We start from the raw sequence: 23,241 nt of genomic DNA, 5'->3' as shown, positions 1-23,241 counted from the left end.
AAACACTGTCTTCTGAAAATCTTATCCCTTTTGTCCATGACAACTTTGGTCAAAACACCCATTTTATTAATAAATGTTGAGGTAAATTGAGTAATTAATGGTTCTTCCTGCCTGGTTATTGAAATGATTGATTTAGAAAATAAGCCTTGGTTGAAAGACATAAGGTATATGGCAGTACTCGAATTTAAATGTCATTGTTCCTCCACTAGCCTAAGTATTTATTTTTCCTAAGAATACAGAAACTACTCTTATTTTTTGTCAAAGAAAAATTATTCAGTCAGAACAGTTAGAAACAAAAACTTATTACCTTCCTTTCATTAAATTCCCCTGTGGATTAATAACTACCATTGTATCTTGTCTTTAGCTGTTTTATCCTCAAAAAGACTGAGAAAAATCTAGCAGATTATCAATGTTGAGCTGTTTGAAAGAGTTAGAAATACTGTTCTATTATCACAGCATTCCAAAGTGATGAGTTCATCATAGGATGCACAGACATTCTCCTGGAAGGTAGGATAAAGGCTGTACCTGAAACTCAAAGCTGGTGAATCCTAATATTGAATTGGTGCCAGGTCACGTTTTGCCAGACAAAGATATTAAAAATGTAATGCCAGTACTAATGAGAGATTTGGCACACAAAACATGAAGAATGTTGCAGATTGTGCTGACAGTGTGACACTATGTTTTCCTGGATGTAATCTGGGTATCATGAGAGTAAGCTTGGAGCGCTAATGAGAAGAATGATATTGAACTGGAAGAACTGCTAAATATGCAGTAGCCACAGGGTTCCTGGAGTTAACTGGAACTAAAATGAAAATTGTAATACCGAAAGTAACAGAGAGTAAACTAGGCAGAAATACAGAAGGAAAAGAATCTCAGCAGGCAAAACTTGTTTCTGGTACCACACTTGCCAGGACATAAAGGGCTTTTCTAATCATACTCTTTTTATCCCTGAAGTACTGCTAAAGAGGAGCATGAAGCTTGAGCTTAAAGGGGCACATAGCATTTCAGGATATTAATGAGTTTCACAACCAGCTGGAGAAAGCAATGCATAAAAGTTGAACAGAAAATGTCTTCAGGTGCAAGAAGTAAAGTACATGTTGAAGATATAGAGATCATCCTGTCTCTTTGAGGCTCCTGGTTTTTTTGCTGTTGCCATCGTTGATTTTTGTTGGCCTCCTATTTACATCAGCTACAGCTAATGATCCTCGTACAAAATACATATAAAATTGCCTGACATTAGATTCTTCTTTGACCATCTCTGTTGGAATTCTTGGCATCTGCACTACAGGTCTAGAAACTTACTATCCCTTGCAGGATACATGTACCTAATTAAGTCTGCCAGTCAATAAAATCTGCGAGCATGCTGGATATTCACTTATTGAGCCAAAATTCATAAATATATAGAATCATTGAAAAAGAACAACATTATCATTGAGAAAGAACTGCCCTGTTACCATTACTGGAACTCTAAACAGAGTGCTATCTAATGTTTTATCTCTTCAGCACACCAATGAATGTCCTCGTTCCACAATTCTCAATTGCTTCCAGTGTTGCCTCTGGTATCCTGACTCCTATTAAACTGCTAACATCTTCAGTTACCAGGCTATTAACTACTTATTTTGTATGAAGTTATACTTAATTGTTCCAATTCTATGAAAGGAAAAGATACATAAGAAAACAGCAGACAAGCATTTCTTTGTCTTTGAGAGTATGATAACTGAGGGAATTTGAACACAGTAACTCTGAGGCTCCACATTATGACTTTGCCCCAACTGCCATTTACTTCCGCTGTACTCCAGATTCACACTCTCCACAGGAATGCAGACAGGAAAGTTTTAAGGTGGAGTAGACTTAGCCCTTTTCCTTCCCCAGTACAATACAGTTTAATACTATCAATACTTGGAGATAATGCATAATTCAGTTTCTATTGTATTAGCGTATGGTACAGGGGAAAAAAAGTAAAGAATTTAACACATGAAGAAAGAGGTCTATTCCAAACAAAGTCCTCCCCTACTCTTTATCTGAGACAAGGAAACATGGTGAAGAAATCATGGAGACACTTTTCTTTTTTCCTTCCCTCTAATGTCAAGTATAAGGATGCCAAAAATAAAACAGCATATTACTTCTGAATTCAGAACTATGTCTACTGTGTCAAGCAGAAATTACTTCTTACTTTTACTAACAGGGAACTTATTTTTGGATACACTTGAAAAATTGACTGCATATTAAGATTATTATTTTTTTTTCTTTAAAGATTAAAATAATGATATTTGACTAAACTAATACATCATGGTTTGCCCGTAACTGTGATGTTTTGGAAAACAGCACTGAAAAAAGTAAGTTACCATCTATAGCAACCACTATTATCTGTTTCTCCCTGCTATATTGTATTTAAACCTATTTAATTCAGCCTTTAAAATAAGCACACAAAGGAGTAAATCTAACCTCCATTCAGTAGAAGGATTAAACTCAGGAAATAATTTAATAAAACTCTACAAGAAAAACGACTTAACCGTTGAGGACAATACAGCACTAATGTGTTTCATAACCAATGTCTTACCGACTGTAAGAGGGTCAGTGCACATGTCACTTCTGTTCTCCTTCCATGCCAGCAGGTACTTGAGGTTGATGGGATCTTCTGCTTCTATATGGCTGTTAAATGCCACCATCAGTTTATGAGCCTTTGCAATGCCACAATAAGTCTTTATTTCATCCACTAAGGGCAAATTATTTGAAGTTTTTGCTGCCTCAGAAGCCTGACTGAAATATTCAAAAGCTTCGTTATAGTTCCCCTAGGAAAGAAGAGAAAAAAAAGAAAAGAATTGTAAAAACTACTTGTAGTCACCTGTATTTTACCTTGACATTACAGCCTGCTCCTCTGGCACCTCAGAGATGTTGCAGCTGAGAGGCCAGCCCACAGAATGACTCATGGCATGGTATTAAGCAAATCACTCTCCCTTGCTGTTTCCTAGCCTCTAAAATCCAGATAACACTGCTCATGTCTTTCTCAGGAGCTGAATTGTTTTTTGGTTGTCTGTGTAGTATTTTGAACATGCAAATCTCAGTATATCAATGCTAAGTATTAATACTGATTCCAGCCAGGCCATTTAGAAATTATCACCGTTGTTTCATGAAGTTTAACATCTCTGTGGGAGGAAAAGTCCTAATTTACTATTGTCATACTAAATTTTAGAAAAGAAACCTCAAAAATGGAAAAAAGAGGATAATGAAATTACGGACCTAAAGCACAGAAAAGAACAGAAATTAGAACCTACAGATTTATGGGGGAGGAAGGCATATATCAAAGATCAGGGATATTCCTAATCACAAAAAGAGAAACAGTAGGAGATATATAAGCCAAGTGTTGCTAAATAGAAAACCCCCAAAATGTATCTCTTTATCATGCAGAAAACAGAAATCCAACATTAATGAATCCAGTAAAAAGGAGTATAAACTACAGCAGGTAATACATTAAAAGGAATCAAAAAAAGTATAACAAGAGCTATTTTTTATGTGAGATATAGAAAGAAGAGAAATATAGAGAAAACCAGGGAAAATCATGATAGGCTGAAGGATACTGTTGAAAAGTTAAAATATTTCTTGGCATATTTCTTGATCTTTTGCATATTTCTTTGCCATGAAGCTACTTTGAGTTACCATCAGAGATGGAGTCAAAAGAAAAGTTGCAGGAGCAAGCTTCTAATTTAAAAAGTAGCATACCACCAGACCCGAATAGAGTATAAATAAAAGATTTGTAGAAATCTAAAGACAAAGAGATTGAATTGTTGGGAAATAAATTACTTCTCTCATTAAAATGAGGCAGTATAATCCAGGTTTGAAAGGTAGTACATTTTGTGTTGGTATTATACGTGGCAGTGTGCAATAACTTTATGCTCTAGTATCAGTATTACCTAATGTTTAATTATTATAGAAAAAGAATCAGATGACAATTTTGCCAAGATTGTCGAGAAAAGTAAAAAAGGAAGGATTTTGCAAGGTTTTGAGGAATTTCAAAGGGACCTAATAATACTACCTGAGTGGTTATGTGATAGCAAATGAAATTAATTCTTTAAAAAATGAGAGGTAATTCATACTGCATGAGCTACTTGTAACTTTTAGTGGGTTCTAATCAACTCAGGCTCAGGAAGGTGGCCTTGAAATAACATGGGCAGCTCTGCAGTGGCTTCTCCTAAATGCAAAACAGCAAGGTCAAACAAAATATTAGGATGCATCAAGAATGCAGTGGAGAAAGCTAGAGTAGATACAATCCATGGAAATAAAGAGTGTATTAATAAAACTGGATAAAGTAAATATATGCCAAACAGCAAATATAAACCAGGAATAGCCTGAAAATTACTACCAACTACAATAGAAGAATAGGGATGAATTGAATATAACTGAAGAGTAAGAAATTTAAAAATAATTACAGACAGCTTTCTCCTCTTAATGGATCATTTATGACAATCTTGATCACAAGCCTACTAAGAAAAAAGCTGGACTTCCTTGTGGGGGAAACAAAATCATCAACAAACAAGACAAGGCAAAAAAAAGGTCTTCCTGGGAGCAAGTCATTATGGAACTGTTTATCGTTTACCTTACTCTGCAAGAATTAGTTCTGGCTGTTGTCAGAGCTAGACAAACTTCTTGTGGCAGTTTCTGTATGTCTATCATTAACACTTATTATAGGCTGCCTGCTCCCTGGAAGATGCGTTCCATTTCTCCCACTGGTGTGGAATTCTGCTGCCCTGATGGCACAAACTTTCAGACTGAAAACATTTTCAGAGCTGTCTTATCCTTTCACTCTCAGCTTGATTTAGTAAGATTGAAATTCCCTTCTGCATAGAGAGCAGGAGGAGAGACTCCAATAGATACCTGTTGCACTTGACACCACTTTTTGGGATCAAAATTTGTACAACTGCTAAAATGTGCCTGTAATTAAAAAAGGAGAAAAGAGTAATAGAAATTCAGGTAGGTTGAGGCTTTGTTTAATAAAGCAGGAGAGCAGAATTGGGCCTATGAAGACACTGCAGTGAATAGAGAACGATAAGAAGTAGGATAATAGATAAAAAGCAGAAACATCTACCTACCATGCTCATGAGAACTATAATAGGTTAAGTGATGCAATTAGTGAGAGGAATGCAGCAAATCAGATGAAGAAACTTGAGAAAAGTGAAATGAGAAATGACAGAGTGTGTCATGCTAACTGCATTATAATTTGCATATTAAGTAAGCAACCTGCTTAACAAACTGGGAGAAATTAGACCTAATACTTGCACATAACACAAATCCAGGCATTTTAGGAAACAAGAAACATATGGGTAAAACAACCATGACTAGAAAGCAGGAACTGAGTGTACAGCATCAAAGAAAGACAGTGATGGTGATGGAATAGTGAGATGACAGAACTGCAAAGACACAGAAAGAGCGTGGACAGAGCAAAATGAATTTGGTGGAAGTCATTTTGGGAAGAACAGGAAAAGTTATATCCCTGGTTTGCTAAAGGTCCCCAAGGATAGATCTGGATATAAGTAGCGATATCTTTAATTCGATGACAAGGACAGTACTACTGCAAATTGTATCACTGAGGGAAGTACAGAGTTGAATAAAAATACCCTAATAATGACTTAGAGAATACCGGCGATGACAGCTGACACCAAGCAGGCAGCGATCCAAGAGAGGAACTGTTAATTTAGACTCAGGTTTGGTAGACATTGCTGACCTTGCAGAACAAATAGTATAGAAAATAGGGAATTGTAAAACTTTAAAAGATTTTTTTTTGGTATGTTTAAATTACATATTTTATAAAAGTTAATAAGATTAAGTCACCACATCTCTTCTACACCATTACCCCAATTCAAGGCAGCAAATACTGAACTGAGAAAGAGAATACAGAGAATGACCAAAAAGATGTTAATTCTTAAAATTTCAGTACTCATAGAATTGATTATTAGCAATGGTGGCAGAAGCAGTGAAATATAAAACTTGTTAAACAGAATTCAGTTAATTATTTTTCAAATTCGAAGTAGAAAAATTAAGGGCAGCGTCACATTGCCCTACTTTCTTCTAAGTTTCAGGTCCATTTTAAAGTTACTTCAGTGAGCTCTCAAACACTTTAGAATTTAGTTTTCAATGGGAAATTTGGCATTTATGCTAAGAACATAAGTAAATAGAAAACTGTCAGGCTAATTTAGAGATTACAGAGTAAGAAATTTTTCTACTACTTATAAAACAAAAATGGGACAGCAGCTTTGGTAGTGGGAGTTCTCTGTAATAAGAATCCAGGAAAAAAAAAAAAAGGCATTTGGGGGTAGTGCAAGTGAAAAGGGGCAGGTAGCCTGTTCAATGTATTACACATAGAAAAGACATTCTGACAAAAAAAACCCAGGCAACAGAAGATAGAAAGGGTCATTTTGGAAGGGTATTTCTATTTTTATTTTGTTCATAGTGAAAATGTTTCCTAATTTCCACATTGTCTAGTCTGCAGAATGAATTCCTTTTATTACTTACTGTATCTAAATAATTTCATGTAGCATTTCAGCTCTAAAATAGGTGTTAAAGGGCTCAATATGAATCTGACTTCTGCAGTAATGGTTTTAACCCTTCTGATTTCAAAAGCCAAGTGCTACTGCAGTGCAAGTGCTGCATCTCTAGATTCAGTAAGGGACAGAGTAAGCAAGGAAACCCCTACCCAGACTGGCAGCCAACAGAACCGCTGCCTTTGCAGGGTCCACCCCAGAGGGACTGGCACATGGGTCAGAAAGAAGCACTTCAAAAGACCTTAGGAACTACGATAAAGGGAGTTTCCTAGTTACCTCTAGCTAATATTGTCTGTCACTGCCTATCTATTGATTTAAACAGGCCAAATCAAAGCCATCAGGCTGGATGGAGGCATATAGAAGAGAAAGCCCTTCTACTATCAACACAGACCTTTGCCAAACTCTTTGCTGCTAGCACCCATTTCGTAAATTTGGCTGACAGAATGTAGAGAAGAAATCAAGCTAAGATTAAAAACCGCTTATTAGTATGCAATTCAGTATACATTCATTTTTTAAAAAAGCACAAATTTCAATGTATAGTACAATAAAATTTCATTTGTGTTAACTAATGACTCTTTATGGGCATATGTGGCCCCAATGGTGATCTGGATGCAGATTTTTCACAACACTGAAAGCTTCTTGTGATCTGAATTTGGAGTTTTTATTTACCCATTCTAGAACAAAACCCTATGTGTTAAATATGTTGTGAAATTTTCACTTTTCCCAAAAAACTTCAGGTATATTTTATTTAGTCACACAGTATCTTCTCCTTTGGTAACTCTTGTAAGATACAATACCTGGATGAAATCCTTCTGGGTCATCTCATATGAAAAAACAGATTTTCACCATGCACTAAACCCAATTGTTTGACACCATTAGTATAACCAGTACTTACTCTTTCATTGTAAATATTCCCAAGCAATACACGTGCATCCACGACGCTTTGGTTTAGGTGAGCGTTCTCCGCAACCTTCATAAACTCTCCCAAGTACTTAATAGTTTCAGCTGCTCTTCCCTGACTGAAGCAAAGGACAGGGACAAAATTAAATATTCACTCAGATGGTTTCTCCAAATGCTGAAGATCTGTCCCCCTGTTCTGAAGTAACTTTACTTTGTGATGACTCCTCCATGACTGGACTTTATTTCCAAAACGGTTGTCTAGGCACTACCTGTGCTGAGACCAACGAGATCAGCCTACCCAGAACCTCTGAGGGCAGAACTGGATCCTTTGAGCGAAATAAAACAAAATTCCTCTTCAGAATATTGTGCCATATTTTAAGACCAAGAATGAAAACGCAGGTGATGATTTTACAGGGGTTTTGGAGTTTCTATCATTTTAATATTTTTTTTACTGAGCAGCTGATAACATTGTCAATACAGCCGGACCTCACATCCTGACAAAATAGGGGAAGGCAGTAAGAAGGCTAGTTTTGCAGTAAGCCTTTTTGTGCTCCTGTCATTCCGAGCTGCCATTCCCTGCTCTGGAAGCCCGGCGGTGCAGCAGCAGGTCCATGCCGGGGCTGTCTCTCAGTGCTGGGGCTGACAGCCTTTCCCTGAGCGTAACACTGCACTTTGGCTGGGTGGATCAAAGGTTGGTCAAGTCACACAGGCAAACCTATAAAGTGTGGATTGCAGTTGGCACCCCCAAATCCCAGTGAGATCAGAGCAACCTGAGGTCATGGCTGAATCTGAGTTGAAAATTGACTAATGTACTTTGACAATAACACTTGCAGATTTCCTTTTTTTAATAAAGCCAGGCATATTATCAATATAAGATCTCTGCAGTATGATTACAAGATATCAGACAGACACCTAGGTTGCTTGTGAGTAAGGCACTGCACTCTTTTTCCCTTTAAGGCTGAAGTGTTACTGCAGCTGACCTCAATATTAGCCATGAACTTGAGTCACTAATGTAGGAGTGTAGCATGCTAGATGTCAAGCCACCAAGCAAGACAGAAAATCCAGTCTTAATTGAGAAACCCAGAGAAACAGAATTTCCTGTTAGTGATAAAGAATTGTGATTTATTTTCTTAACGTTTTAAAACACCTTCGAGTTACATTCCTGCAGCAAATGACTGACTGGGGTTTATTTACATTACGGTTTTTATTATAAACGATATTAGGGATATGTGCTTTCAAAATCTGGCAGAAGTCTGCAATTCCCTGTCTTATGCTATCAGAGTAATTATAACAGGGTAGAGCCTGCCATGGAACACAAAACATAGCAAAACATGGCTGCAAATTTACAATATTGCAGTGATTATCTGTATGTGACCATGATGAGCTAGACTGCTACAAAAGGATGCTGAAACATTGCAAACTAACATGCTTGAAATGTTCAAGGTTATGCGACTGTAAAGCTTAGTTGTCACTAAGCAGAGTTGGATTTACTAAAGTTTCCTAATTTAACTATTTTAATATGAGAATATTAAATATACTGTACTGTAAACATTTGACAAATGCCAAAAGGCTTCTAAATTTTAGAATTAGAAATACATTTTTTTAAACCTATTTTTTCTCCTAAGAAAAGAAAATCAAATGTTTCCCCACAGAAATACAGCATATGATTTATATAAGTTAAAGGACAAGGTTAAAGTGTTAGACAAATATTAATTCCAGTTTTTCTAGTTTTCTATATGCAGTGCACAGGTGCAACTTGAAGAGCATATTATATGGTATAATCATTAAATCCATTCAACCAGACCTTTGAGAGTTAAAAACATATATTCTGAGGAAAAGGACTCCTCGGTCCAAGGAATGAGAATGAAACAGTGCAGAATATTTGTGTATCAAGGTGATTCCAGTTTCCAATTGGGAAAACAGGACTGTTAACACCCACATCCCCTGACAACTGTCCAATTATGTATATCACACTTGGCCTACTGTTTGCAGTAGAAGTAATCAATAAAGGATGTGGTTGAGTGAACATAGATTTTGGTTGAACCAATGCATGAAAACTTAATCATTTACTCAGAGTGGAGAAATCAAATAGAACAGAGATGAAACAGCCACTAAGGGGTTTGTTGATTGTGCCACCAAGTTTGTGGGCTAGAGGCTGAAAGTAATAAAGCAAATGGAATCAGTGACAGGAGAAAATGTAAAAAGGTTTTCTTAATTTCATGAATTAATAGAAATGTTTTGATGTATTTTTGGCCATTTTTTATATTTCATGTAAAAAACTATGCTCCACATATAGAAAACATGAAAATTGCTAGGGCATATAACCTCTTTCAAGCCAACAGAAATCAATTTGATACATACCAGAAAGATATTTCTCACTGTTAGAACTTCACTTACGCCAAGTAGCAATCGGTTGGTACAGTTTAACAATTTTTCAAAGGAAGTACTTTTAAAAGCACTATGGCTTGAGATATTTAAAGTACGCTAGGAGGATTACTGAAACACTTTATCCTGCATAAGACCTGATAACATGATAAACAGGTCTTTCCTGCTCATAGGGCTAATATTTTATAGTTCCTTCAAAAATCTACATGTTATTTTATACAGCCATATACTTTCTATCTCCTTAGACATCACCTTCCTAAATGCATAAAATGTAATTTCCTAAAGATATAGTCATTCATGATCCCACAGAACAGTTATGATGACTTCAGCAGAAGAGATTACATATCTACAGCAACTCATTTTCCAGTTTCATGCTAAAATGCCCTATGAGATTTTTACCCCTATTAGACTTTTATGAAAATATGCACCTTTTATAGGATTGCTCATGTGATTGAATTGGATGTATAAATCATGTGTCCACAAGAAGTCATTACCATGGTGGACACTAGCAGAATAAGTCAAGAACATGATGCCATTATGTCAGATTTTCCCCAGGAAAATGACATGCCTAAATGCACATGATCGAGATTTTCAGTTTCGCATGGTCTGTGGAAACATCTGTACCAAAGATTTCACAAAAAAATTCCAAAGCCATAGACAAGTTCTGAGTGATTCAGGAGGGCTCAGCCACTTTCTCCAACCTGTCATGAGGTAATCAGTGCAAATTCTCACAAACATTATGGTTATAATGTATTATTTTAGGGAAACAGTAATCTTTTTCTTTGTAAAGACATTATCCATCAAATTTAAAGTAATTTGCACAAGTCTAGCCTAGATGAGGTAAAAATACGAGTGAAGAAAAAGTGATCAAGCTGAGTATGGAGATTCTGTCACCAACAGTAATTATTCATGCATTTATTCAATATTTTCTGAACAGACTTGCCAGAAATTTGCTTGTTTGCTGTATATCAGACAAGTAAATATCCAGAAGTTTGGTGTGAGAGTAAACAGAAACTTACAATTTTTTTTTAATGTCTCTCTTCACATTGGGTTTTCAAACCATTTTTCTATGCCCTTTCCTCCTCTAAGGAAGAACCAGTAGAGCTGGACCACCATGATTTTGTTCCTGAAAAAATCTGTTATTGAATTTTGAAAAACAAGTTTGTCTGAAATGTCTGAGTCCTGAGGGAATTGGCTGATGTAGTTGCCAAGCCACTCTCCGTGACGTTTCAAAAGTCATGGCAGTCAGGTGAAGTCCCTGGTGACTGGAAAAAGGGAAACATTGCACCCATTTTAAAAAAGGGTAGAAAGGAAGATCCTGGGAACTACCGACCTGTCAGTCTCACCTCTGTGCCTAGGAAGATCATGGAACAGATCCTCCTAGAAGCTACGCTAAGGCATAGGAGGTCAGGGAGGCGATTTGAGACAGCCAGCATGGCTTCACCAAGGGCAAGTCCTGCCTGACTAATCTAGTGGCCTTCTATGATGGAGTGATTGCATCAGTGGACAAGGGAAGAGCTAGGCATGTTGTCTGTCTGAACTTCTGTAAGGCCTTTGACATGGTCCCTCACAGCATCCTTCTCTCTAAATGGGGAGAGATGGATTTGATGGGTGGATGAGGAACTGGTTGGATGGTCACATGCAGAGGGTAGTGGTCAATGTCCAGATGGAGATCAGTGACGAGTGGTGTCCCTCAGGGGTCCGAATTGGGACCAGTGCTGTTTAATACCTTCATCAGTGACATAGACAGCAGGATCAAGTGGTTTTCAGACGACACCAAGCTGAGTGTTGTGGTTGACATGCCCAAGGGACAGGATGCCATCCAGGGGGACCTGGACAAGCTCAAGGAGTGGGCCCATGTGAACCTCATGAGGTTCAACAAGGCCAAGTGCAAGGTCCTGCACATGGGTTGGGGCAACTCCTGGTATCAATACAGGCTGGGGGATGGAAGGGATTGAGAGCAGCCCTGCCAGGAAGGACTTGGGGGTACTGGTGGATGAAAAGCTGGACACAAGCTGGCAATGTGTGCTCGCAGCCCAGAAAGCCAACTGTATACTGGGCTCCATCAAAAGAAGTGTGGTTGGCAGGTCGGCGGAGGGGATTCTGCCCCTCTGCTTTGGTGTGACCCCTCCTGCAGTACTGCATCCAGTTCTGGGGCCCCCAACACAAGAAGGACAAGGACCTGTTGGAGCGAGTCCAGAGAGGGCCACAAAAATGATCAAAGGGATGGAGCACCTCTTCTCTAAAGAAAGGCTGAGAGAGTTGGGGCTGTTCAGCCTGGAGAAAAGAAGGCTCCGGGGAGACCTTTCAGTACTTAAAGGGTGTTTATAGGAAAGATGGGGACAAACTTTCTAGCAGGGTCAGTTGCGATAGGACAAGGGGTAATGGTTTTAAACTGAAAGAGAGTAGCTTTAGACTAGATCTAAGGAAGACATTTTTTACAACGAGGGCAGTGAAACACTGGCAGAAGTTGCCCAGGGAGGTGGTAGATGCCCCATCCCTGGAAACATTCAAGGACAGATTGGACACAGCACTGAGCAACCTGATCGAGTTGATGTCCCTGTTCATTGTAGGGAGGGTTGGACTAGATGACCTTTAACGGTGCCTCCCGACCCAAACTATTCTATGATTCTATGATTCATAAGTGCCCAGACTTTTCCACATCGTTTCTCAAATGGCTGAAAGATGCTGAGAATTGTCATGATATTTTACAGGGCTGAGCAGTTTATACCTATCAGGTAGCTAAAGCTCTTCAAAGCAGGCACATGTGTAAGATGTTTAATTTGGTTAACACTCTCAGGGCATAACTACCAGATGGGTTTTATAAAAAATACCACCGCAGCCATTTTCCAAAGGAAGGATTTATGGTTGTGTCTTAACCTGTGCAATAGATTAGCAGCTAAATCCCTGACTCTAGACATGAGAGTGAGTTCCTCCTTCACTTGAATCAATCAGAATGTTCCTCTCCTAGGAGAGGGCCTTAAATACTAAACTGGGAAGTCTTACTGCTCTTACTTTCCCCTCTCATTTCTCCTTACCTACTGGTTTTCCTCTTTTCACATTGCAAAAATTCAAAAGCAGTGAGACTGCCCATTCCCAGATAACTAGAGAAAGCTTCCAGAAGGTGTGGAGTACAGATTTGATGCAGAAGAAAATCACTAGCCACTCCTTCTTTAGCTCTGTTTTTAAGAAAAGTATTTGCACTGGCATGGTCTTTCAGATGAAGGGTTTAGCAACCTGACTTCAGAAGGATCTTCAAATCTGTAACTTCTGAGTAAATAAATGTATGTGCTCTCATTCCAGAATGCCTAAATCACAGAGAGAGGAAATTAATACACATGGTTTTCTAGGAATGTCCCCTTGGCTACCTTAGGCCACCCTCGACCCAGACTGCTGCTTTTTGTGAGTAGAAGGAACCCAGGAATGCTACTGAGAGCTCAGACACTTTTGCACTCATTGCAAAGTCACTCATTGTAGCAGCTGGTGTCCAAGCAATTAAATATTTCTCAGTTAGGCTTAAGTCAGTTTTGAAAATGGGACTTGGTATTCTAAGTCTGTTTTGTGGCTTTTTGAACATCTTATCCCATGTGCTTATTTAGGATGCTCAGAATATGAGTAGCCATGAATTATGTATCAGAGAGCTGAAGAGAACCGTGATTGTGGCTGGTCCACATATGCTCTGAAAGGCCAAGAGACAAGGGATCAAACTCAAACAAGAGAATTTGCTCCGCACACTGAAATAAACCCGGCGACAAGTCTTCCTCCATAAACAATTTGCCAACCTCTATCACACAGCATATGCACTGAAGTCCCCAAACATAGGATGAATCAAGCATAAGCTGCAACCTTCACTTTAATATCTTTTTTTCCTACTTCATATGATAACTGCATTAGACTACTTTCTGCCAAAATTATTTGTGTAAGAATCTGGAGTAGTTTCAAACTAATTCACCTGGAAGAAGATTTTAATATCAGATGCTGAAACAAAAACAGTGAACACAAATATCTTATTTGCAACCAATTTACATCTAGTTACACATGCACACACCAGAAGTGCTTCAACAGAAGAAGTGAGTTCAATAAATGGAAACCTACAGTTCAGAAGAGATTACACTGAGACACCTACCGAAGCTTGCTACATTCTTCAAGGTTTTCTGTCTTTTTTAACTTGGAAAATATGTCTGGATTTCTATTTTCCAGCAAGGTCCCTCACAAACCTGGTGGGAGAGGGGGAAAGCAAGCCCCCAAACGTGGGGAAAAAAGGACATACTATAGTTTACAGCTAAAGAAAAGCTTGGATCATACACTGTAAAAAATGTGTACCAGCTTAAGATAACTTTTGATGAAAGGGTCACTTACTGCACGAAGGGCACTGCTTAAAATTTAAGCAGTCAGTAATGGGAAGCGACAGACCTCTAACAATTTAAGTCTTTCACAGCTGAATGAATCTGCACTGACAGTCAGACAAGGGTGTGCTAACCTACCTTACCAGGATCTCGGCTATAGCTGCATATGCTCTGCCTAGGCCAGCAGAATCGCAAAGTGCTGTGAAGATTTTTACAGAGGTGTTCAACATCTGTGAAACAGGAAAATAAAATCCAATAAATACAATGCTAAGAACTTCCTTTTTTTTTTTCCAGTCTCTGTGTCCAAATTGAACACAAAATTAAAGTTTTTCCACTTGTTTCTTCTTTAATTAGCTGTAACAGGACTAGGATTTTGATCAGTACTTATAGTTGTTTGAAACTACTCAATAATTACAAATTAAAAATACATAATTTGCATTTAAATCCCTGTGTTTTGGCACTTTGCAAAAACCAAAGAGGTATTACCTGATTTGCAATATAAATTTCCTTATCCACAATTTAAAATATTTTAAGAGGCTGTGCTTTTATGAATTTCTGATAATCAATACCTTAAGATGGTATCCTTTGCATTCATAGTGTTTTAGAATGATAAGCTGAAATATAACTTAACATCATTTTTCTTTCTTTAAACTGTTACTATGACAACTTTTCTTAGTACAATTCAGATGCCTGAAAAGTGAATAAATTATAGGTTATACATTTAAACTATATTGGCTTAAAATACTGCAGATAATGTTATTTTTATGACTAATTATTCACACACACAAGCAATTTGTTAACATTCGTTTGGAAGGTACTTTAGTATCATGACCCCTCCCATAACCGACGGCTTACAGCTGCTGCATAAAAACATATGATCTTAATTTAATTTAACACTGACATCACCTGTATTGCATAATTTCTCTTTTCACCCATTTTTTTCCCAATAGTGACGATGGAAGACTGCATATAAAATTAAATCCTATTCTTTCTTCCCTCCTCTTTGTTGCTTGACCCAACCTATTACACACATGAGAAAACAGGAAATCTCCAAAGACTATCTATGGAAATCCTTTTTGCACATTTCCAAGAAAGAAGTAGTGAATGTCATTTACCAGCTTGGAGGGGGGATGGGAGACGTCCAGGGACAATCGACAATATCCTGCATGCCCCAAGATGCCTATTTATACTGAGGTAAAAGATAGGGCAGTTTATATTAAGACTGCATCTCTTGTCATTGGCAAAGTGCATGGTTCAAAAGAAGACAACCTGTGTGTGCTAATGCTATGGATGTCACCATTTCTATCACTGTTGCCACTACTCAGATTTCCTAGTTCTTGAAAGAGTTTTACTATATGCAGGAGTACCCCTGGACAAGGCCCTTACTTTTTAGTTAAGTAAGCTCTCTGTGCACAAAAAGTAGCATTTATTAATGTGCACTGCACTATTTATCATCCCTCAAGTACTTTCTTATCAGTTATGTTCTCATGTACATCAGCATTGCATCCTACGCTTGAAGGTCATTGTCAATTGAGTTATTAATGCATAAGCGATGAAGAGTATAAGGGCAACTCAGTTAGGAAGTTGTCACATCAGTTCAGAACTTGCCCTAAACTGAATGCATACTCAAAGTTGTCAAGGCCTCCAGTGCATCCTTCTAATAATCCAGGATGGTAACAGAAACGCAAGCAAGTGTCCAAGAAACAGTTCTTGGTTTTGCGTTTAACTCAGAGGACCTACAACATTTGTAATAACCAAGCCCATGTCAGAAAACCTGCCACAAGTGACAGGAGGCTTCCAAAATTTTATATAATGGACTGAAATCACTCCTACTTTAAACCGGCTTCTGCTATATTAAACTAGGACACAGGGCCTCTAGTGGTTACTGTCTAGCACAGAAAGGTTACTGAGGCACCTACGGCTTAGGCTACTGTACTTTTTTTCCTATCAAAAGTATCACAAAGCCTAAAAAGCACAGATAAAACCAACGAAAAACCATAGACAGAATAGCGAAAGAAAAAAGTTGGTTCATGGCATCTCTGCAACAGCCGCTAGAAAGAAGTAAATAAATAAAACCACTCATTCATATTGATGAAAAGTGCTCATTTTGGTTACTACTACTCTACATGAATCCAATGTTTCATTCTAAATAATGATGAAATAACAATAATTAAATCATCCACATGAAAGGGAGGAAATCTTGATAAATTACACGAGAAAACATACTCCTTAGGTCTATATTTTAAATAACTCCTCCAGCTTCAGATACTACGTAGGCACACCAAAAGGGACACATTCTCAATGGAAAGTGCCCCGCTATGCTACAACGGCCCAGTATATATTCATGGGGAGGAAGTGAAGAGGGGCCTCCTCACTTATGGTGCATGCCTTACCTGCAACAATCAGGACAGAAAAAGAAGAGGAGCTAGGGCAGGATAAAATGCTGGATTAACATGTAAGCACTAGGGGATTTCACCCAGCACCTCTTGCAATTACAGCAGACTTTTCATTTTCATTTGAAATGAAAAATTAGGAAGCTTACATGTTGGCAAATTGAGCAGAATTGGCACAGTTATGTCTGCCAGAATCTGCAAGAGGCTGAAAACAACAAATGGACATGAAAACTTTCCTGTTTATTTTCATGGGATACGAACAACCAGTCCATCTGACCGGGTTCCTATGAATACCATGTAAGAGAAGACATACAAGGGGCAAGAGAGTATTGTGAGTGGGCATGGTTGGGCCAGATACTTACTAGCTCTTGGACAAGTGGATAAATACTGGGAACACGTATCATTTGGATCTGATGGAATTTATAGTCTCCCATTAAAGTTGTTCTACCTTTTGACAGAAGTACAGCCAGAAATGGGTCTTTTACATATATTTTGGTCAATCTGTGCAGAGGACAGTGACATCAAAGGAAGAGGTGGAACACATCAATAATTAATACTGAAAACTGTACACAAATGTGGAGTTTTGCTGCATTTGTGGTCTTAGAGAATACACCTGTCATTACACAAACTAAAAGGATGGAAAAATTGTTTTAGACAACAGAAGTCTTCGTATTAAGGTAACATGCTTCTGCTTCAGTATTCTATAGCAAATATTGTGCATTAAAATGTCATCTTGGTAATTTTCTTTTTGTTAAGGAAATGTAAATAAAAATAGATAACATTGTATAAAGAGATATTGAATGGGACTACATAAGAATCTATACTGGTAACGTACATTAAAAAGAGTGGGTCCGGATATCATACAAATCTGGCCGGAATTCCTTCTAAAAACTCAGATGAAGTTTTACAGAGATTTAGAGTTACTGAAGGGGAAAAAAGTCTTGTGGTTTTGTTGTTGCCTTTTTTTTTTTTTTTTTAATTTGCTATGTACAAAGAATTCTGAGGAAGGAAGCTGTCGCAATAGATTTATCCTGATCATGCTAGGCTCCATTATAAAATTTCCATACTGTTTCAAAGCCAGTTTGATACTCCCAGCAACTAGTGGAAAAAGATCATTGTATATGCAGTTGAACAGATTAGAATAACGTACAGTTCTTTCTACCTCTAAAATGAAAATGTAAGGTAAGTTTAACAAAATAAAACACATAAAAACTGCACTGATTCTGGTCACAAACTAGTTTTTGGCTCTATGTGACCAAGCACACTGACTGTCTCAAACTTCTTACTTCTGTGGGTCTGCAATGGAAATACTGGTTAAAAAACAGAACAAAACAAAACAAATGAAAATCAAAGTCTAATACAGAAATGAACAGTGGGTTTCAATCACTGGTTCTCATTTGTGCAGAATATGGGAAGCTGGCAGGGTGAAGATTTCAACTTTGCCTTCCACATTACAGACAACTGTCCCACATGCCATTAGCTGTTATTTTGGTGTACGCAGGGGGAATGAAAAAAAAAGTAGCAGTTTTTATGGCTCCAAAATACAAAAAAAAATAAATAAATCAGGATGCATTGTACAATTTCCCTTGTTTTCTTGCTTAGCACTAAAGGCTGGATGCAGGTGCACCCAGAAGGAGGATAGCTGCTGTCCGAGCATCTGTTTACAAAATCAACTCTCTTCTGGGGTCTTTGCAAGTCTATTGTGGCTACCATTAGTTACAGTGGAAAAATAAAGTAACAAGCTTTGCTTAAATCCTCAAACTAGAGCCTATTTGTAGTATAGCTCTGGCACTAATTCTCTAGATAGCGGTGAATTTCATGTTTACCTCCTTTGCCAAGAAAAATATTAGTCAGATCTCAGGCCCAGATTTGCTTCTCAGTTATCTCAGCATTACACCCGTGTGACACTCGTGGGGTTATTCCATTAATATAAAACAGACACACCAGCTCGTCCCCCAAGGCTCCCTCTCCCCAAAATCCCACTCTTTATTTTTTTATTGTTGTCACACCTGTACTTCTTTTACACGTACATAAAAACATGCACACACCTCATTAGCATACACTGAGGACTCAGACAAAAGGACATAGGCTGTGCTAAACATTGATATATCTGGGGATAATGGACAAAAGAATAAAAATCGAAGGTATGAATTTATGTTGAATAAAGAAAGTCTATCCAACTCAACACAAGATTAATGCTACTACCAGTATTTCACTGTTTTGGTAAAACACATTACTCTGACAAAACCATGATGGAATAATATTGATTTATAGTACTGTAACTTTAAAAAACACAAAAACATAGTTCTGCTCTCAGCTTTGCACTTGATATTGTTGTCAAACTTTATTGGAAATACATTTATTTTGATTCCTGAAAATCTAGCTGTGTTTAGCCATTTCACAGCTGGCGAGCAGTAAAGACGCTTCTGCCTCATTTACAGATCTTGAACATGAATCAGACAATCAAGTGGAACATTAGTCAAAGAGATCACTAGCTAATGATTTCTGACAAGCGCTGCAGTAACAGGCTAAGGCCCAGCCTGGCTAGCAGCAATATTTTTCTGAAGCCAACAATAGGTGTTAGTAGACAGACAATGCAATCGAGTGAGACTACTAGCTTCGCACCACTCAGTACCTCCTAAATACTTTCAGAAAAAACACATAGCTCTGACAGTCCCTAAATAATCACTTTGATACAGTCCAGCGAAAATAAAACCCAACAGAACTGTATGTATAGGCGTTTTGCAGTTCCGTGAACTCTCTCCCATAGCTCCCCAAGAAATGCATATTAAAAAATGCCTAAAAAGTGCAGTCTTTATTACCATAATTTGAGAAGTTACATGCCTGTGACCATCCTGAGTCAGGTCAAAGAAAAGTTTCAAAATACAAACCCAGACGTATTCTTATCTTGGCCAAAACACAGTGTGAGAGAGGGCAGACAGCAATAAGAAAATTGTATTGTTCGTATAATGTATTGATTACAATGAGCAGAGCTCATGGATCCCAGGAAAATAATACACCAATATCAACTGAATGGCAGGTCACACCTTGTGACATGCTAAACGTACTCAGGCACAGTGAGCAGGCAGGGTAGAAGCAGGACAGCAGTCTGTCTGCATGCTCACGGTTATGGGATACTGATGCTGGATGCCATGCTGAGGAAAGCAGGAGCAGTCCCTAATTTGCCAGAACCGTTAGTTCTCCTGCTTTTCCCACAACTGATGCTCACCAACTCAAATTCTCTAAATGTGAATGCTAACTGCTTGCCCTTAGCCACATCCGATTACACTGGACTGCACTGTTTTAATAAACAAACAGAAAAAAATTAAACCATAAACGTACAAACTTTGTCACTGTTCCTACAGAGACAGAAAGAATTTGTCTGGAATTGGCCAATCTGGGCTGTTCCGGAACTGCTGTTCCAGGGACTTTAATGTGGGCATTTGGATAACGCATAGCCTAAGCATGCATCTTGGAGCAAGGGAACTGGGGACAGGGGGATGGGGAGGAGTGCAGAAGAATCCACCCAGAAGTCTGGCCAAGTCAAACCTCAAAATAGAGCACCCTTGTTCAAGGCCTTCCACAGGCTCTTGCTAGGATGTGGCTATCACTAAGGTGTTGCTTGGTTGACGCCCTCCTGGAGAGGTAACTTCTCCATCCAGTCTGCACTCTTCCCTCCCCTGTTGTACTTGGCTATCAAATGCAGCGTTCACCCTGATGCTCTATAAACCTGCATGGCAATACATGCTTCAGGTTACTCCTGTCTGCCTCTAGTTGAAGGACTAGAGAAGGGAAGACAAACATTTCACTCATTCCTTAAACAGTCTAGCAAGACAAGACCTAGGGTTCTTTGCCTGTATCAAGTCTTACTTGTATGCCTTGCATAATAGCCAGAGTATGTACATTTTGCTTCGATTCTGAATGGATGATATGTAAATACAAGTAACTAATTGAAAAAGTTCCTTTCCCCAGAGTCATTTCAAACTTCTGTTGGCTTCCACGAGGTCAGGAGTTCACCCTCTATGCTTCGTTTTTGCTGCACAGGAAATTTAAAAGAGATAAAAAAGTATAGATGATTGAATAAATGTTAACTTTTGTTCCCAACCTTCTTATTTCTTCAGTATTAGCTTCTATATTACTGTTCTTAATTCTGTCCTTAACAATTATAGTCATTCTGACTCTCTACACCTACAACTTTGTAGGAATGCAGTCATCAGTTTATTATTTACTATACCTCATGAAGGGTTTTATTAAAATAATTTTTTTTTTTAAAAAAGAATCAGCCAGGTCCTTCAGAGTAAAAACCTATGCAAACATCAAAAGCCAGTATTTTAGGTTGTTATTATTGTACAATTTGAAATCTTTACCGCAAGAGACATTACTCTAGTAAAGGTTGTTGCAATCTTTATTTAGTATGGGAACGTAATGTTTTCCAAACCAGCCACTGTTGACATATTTCTTCAAAACAAAGCATGGCTTAACAGGCTGGAGTGAAGAAGCTTCATCTGTTACCCTTTAACAGCAATATAAGAGGAAAAAACAGTTTATGTATCCTTTCCATCCTGACAGATGTGACAATAGCTGGAAACACTGTGCCTGCCAAGAGCTTTTATCAAGTATGTTATAACAACTAGTAATAAGTGTAAATAATAAATGGCTACGATCTTATGGGAAACGGTGGCAATACTAAACAATTTTTGGTGCTTGCTGATGGGAGCCTGCTAGTCTTGGAATTCCCTGGCTTCCCAGTAGAGTTTTGGCCTGACAATAAACAACAGTTTAATACTTTATCTAATCCCAGCCAGGAGGTAAGTTCAACAGCAAGCTTTTGCAGATGTTCACATCCAATAATCTATCCATAATTGATGAAACAGGGAGGTCAGATGTAATGGTTGCTACTATTCCAGCAACAAATAAATGGTTATTGACAAAACAAGGCAGTGTGGCGCTGAGTGCTGAGCAGCGACAAGCATGAAACAGTGCTGAGACAGAAGTAGTGATGTGAATACAGCCCTTCATCTTGAGAATTCCTCAACGTGATGTGTGGCACGAGGGCCATTCTGACACATAAGCAGATGGAGGTGACTTGTAAAGGAAAAATGAGATTCCGCAAGTACATAAAAGACAAAGGCAGAGGCGGAGAAAGAAACAAGGAGAAAGGGGTGGACAAGACTGGAAATTTGGGTAAGTGCAATAATGTGAATTGTTCAGAAATGTTTTTGTATAGCAGCACTGTGATCCAGATGTCTGGACTGCTTTTATCACACTGTTGTGTCTACATGAATGTACCTGGCTGTCAGATTGCTGTAGCCTCCTAAGATATTAATATCACACTATATGCATGTGCATGCTTAAATGCCCATTACTTCTTAGACAAAGCACCTATAAATATTCTGCTTCATGCTTATTAATATCTTTAGTCCACCCATGAACAGGTATTTTTAATTACACAAAGTTTTCCTAGCTAAAAGCAAACCAACCAACCCTTAAATTTGCATAACACAATGGAAAAAACTGCAGAGAGAAATTTTTTGTATACCTTCCTAGCTTAAGTCAGTTAAAGCCCTTATTTTTCTGCACACCTATATAGAAGGAAAAGTTCTCATTCAGCTGAAAACATCATATTCTTTAAGTTTTAACCCATGTAAGAAATGTAGTAAAAGGATTAATAGACTGTTTTTATTGACTGAATAAAGCTCAAGTCATTTACATGCAAATAGACACTTGAAATCTTTTGCATCCATTTCAGTGCTAAAAGATAGTATTTTTACAAAGTTCACTGTGTAATATTCTAATATGAAAACCAGCAGAATGAAATGGTGGCCATTATTGCTATATGCAGTCATAAAAAGATTTCAGACAGAAATATTTTAAATATTAATATTACTAAAATCACTTAAAGCACCAAGGAATGTTAAATCGATTTATTTAGAAGTACAATTTATTTCACACTTTGCTACCAATTCTTTTGATCAGCTCTGAAATAATACATAAGCTGAAAGCAAAACAGCAAAACAAATTGCTTCTAGCAATGAAGCAGCAAGCTCTAGGCTTTCTACTGGCACGCTTCAGTGTTTTAACTTCTCGGGTTATTTATCTATCAAAGGATAAATTTTAAATTTCTTAAGATCTGATGCCTGAATCAAGACCTATTCTCCAATCTAGCCATTGGTGGTTCTGATCAAGCAAAGTTGTTAAAGCATTTGCTTACACCTGAATATATGAGTTGTCCCCTTGTAGTCGATGGGAATAACTGAATTGAAATTTAAACACGTATTTAATAAGTAAATTGCTGTAGCTTGAACTACACCAATTTGAGAAACCAATCTAATTTTAAAAGCCTTGCTTTATAGATTTTTTTAAAAAGGCTGTTCATTTGAACTAAACTATACAAAGGAAAACAAAACCTCCCAGATTATGAATATATTTGCATTTAAATACCAAACTGCCTGAATTTGTACAGTGTGGGTACAAATGTTTCATCTCTCAAAGCACATAAAAAGTCTGTAAGTATATTATCTAACAGAATTATAAAATTTCTTGTACAATTTTTCAGCCATTTGCTACAGTCCTGGGTATAATATGTGCAGTTTCACTAATGGACATACTACTGACAGTTCTTAAGATCTTTCATGCTGTTGTTTCTCAGATAATACAAGCTACGAAGTTAGACATGCTGTA

The 23,241-nt window shown here is 37.8% G+C and overlaps 1 protein-coding gene across 1 annotated transcript in view; it reads right to left on the bottom strand.

The window, feature by feature from the left end:
- Positions 1–2,560: 2,560 nt before the first annotated feature.
- TTC29 (tetratricopeptide repeat domain 29) overlaps positions 2,561–23,241 on the bottom strand; it is a gene marked incomplete at its 3' end in the record, with an annotated part of 83,606 nt that continues 62,925 nt past the window's right edge. Inside the window, exons 8-10 of the mRNA XM_009707780.1 lie at positions 14,306–14,397; positions 7,432–7,555; positions 2,561–2,792 (exon numbers count right to left, since the gene is read on the bottom strand). Coding sequence (XP_009706082.1) covers positions 2,561–2,792; positions 7,432–7,555; positions 14,306–14,397 — 448 coding nt within the window. The remainder of the gene's footprint in view (positions 2,793–7,431; positions 7,556–14,305; positions 14,398–23,241) is intronic.

This window comes from Cariama cristata, unplaced genomic scaffold (genome assembly GCF_000690535.1).
Source record: "Cariama cristata isolate BGI_N322 unplaced genomic scaffold, ASM69053v1 scaffold29, whole genome shotgun sequence".
NCBI classification, from domain to species: domain Eukaryota; kingdom Metazoa; phylum Chordata; class Aves; order Cariamiformes; family Cariamidae; genus Cariama; species Cariama cristata.
This window is presented reverse-complemented; position numbering and strand designations above follow the sequence as displayed.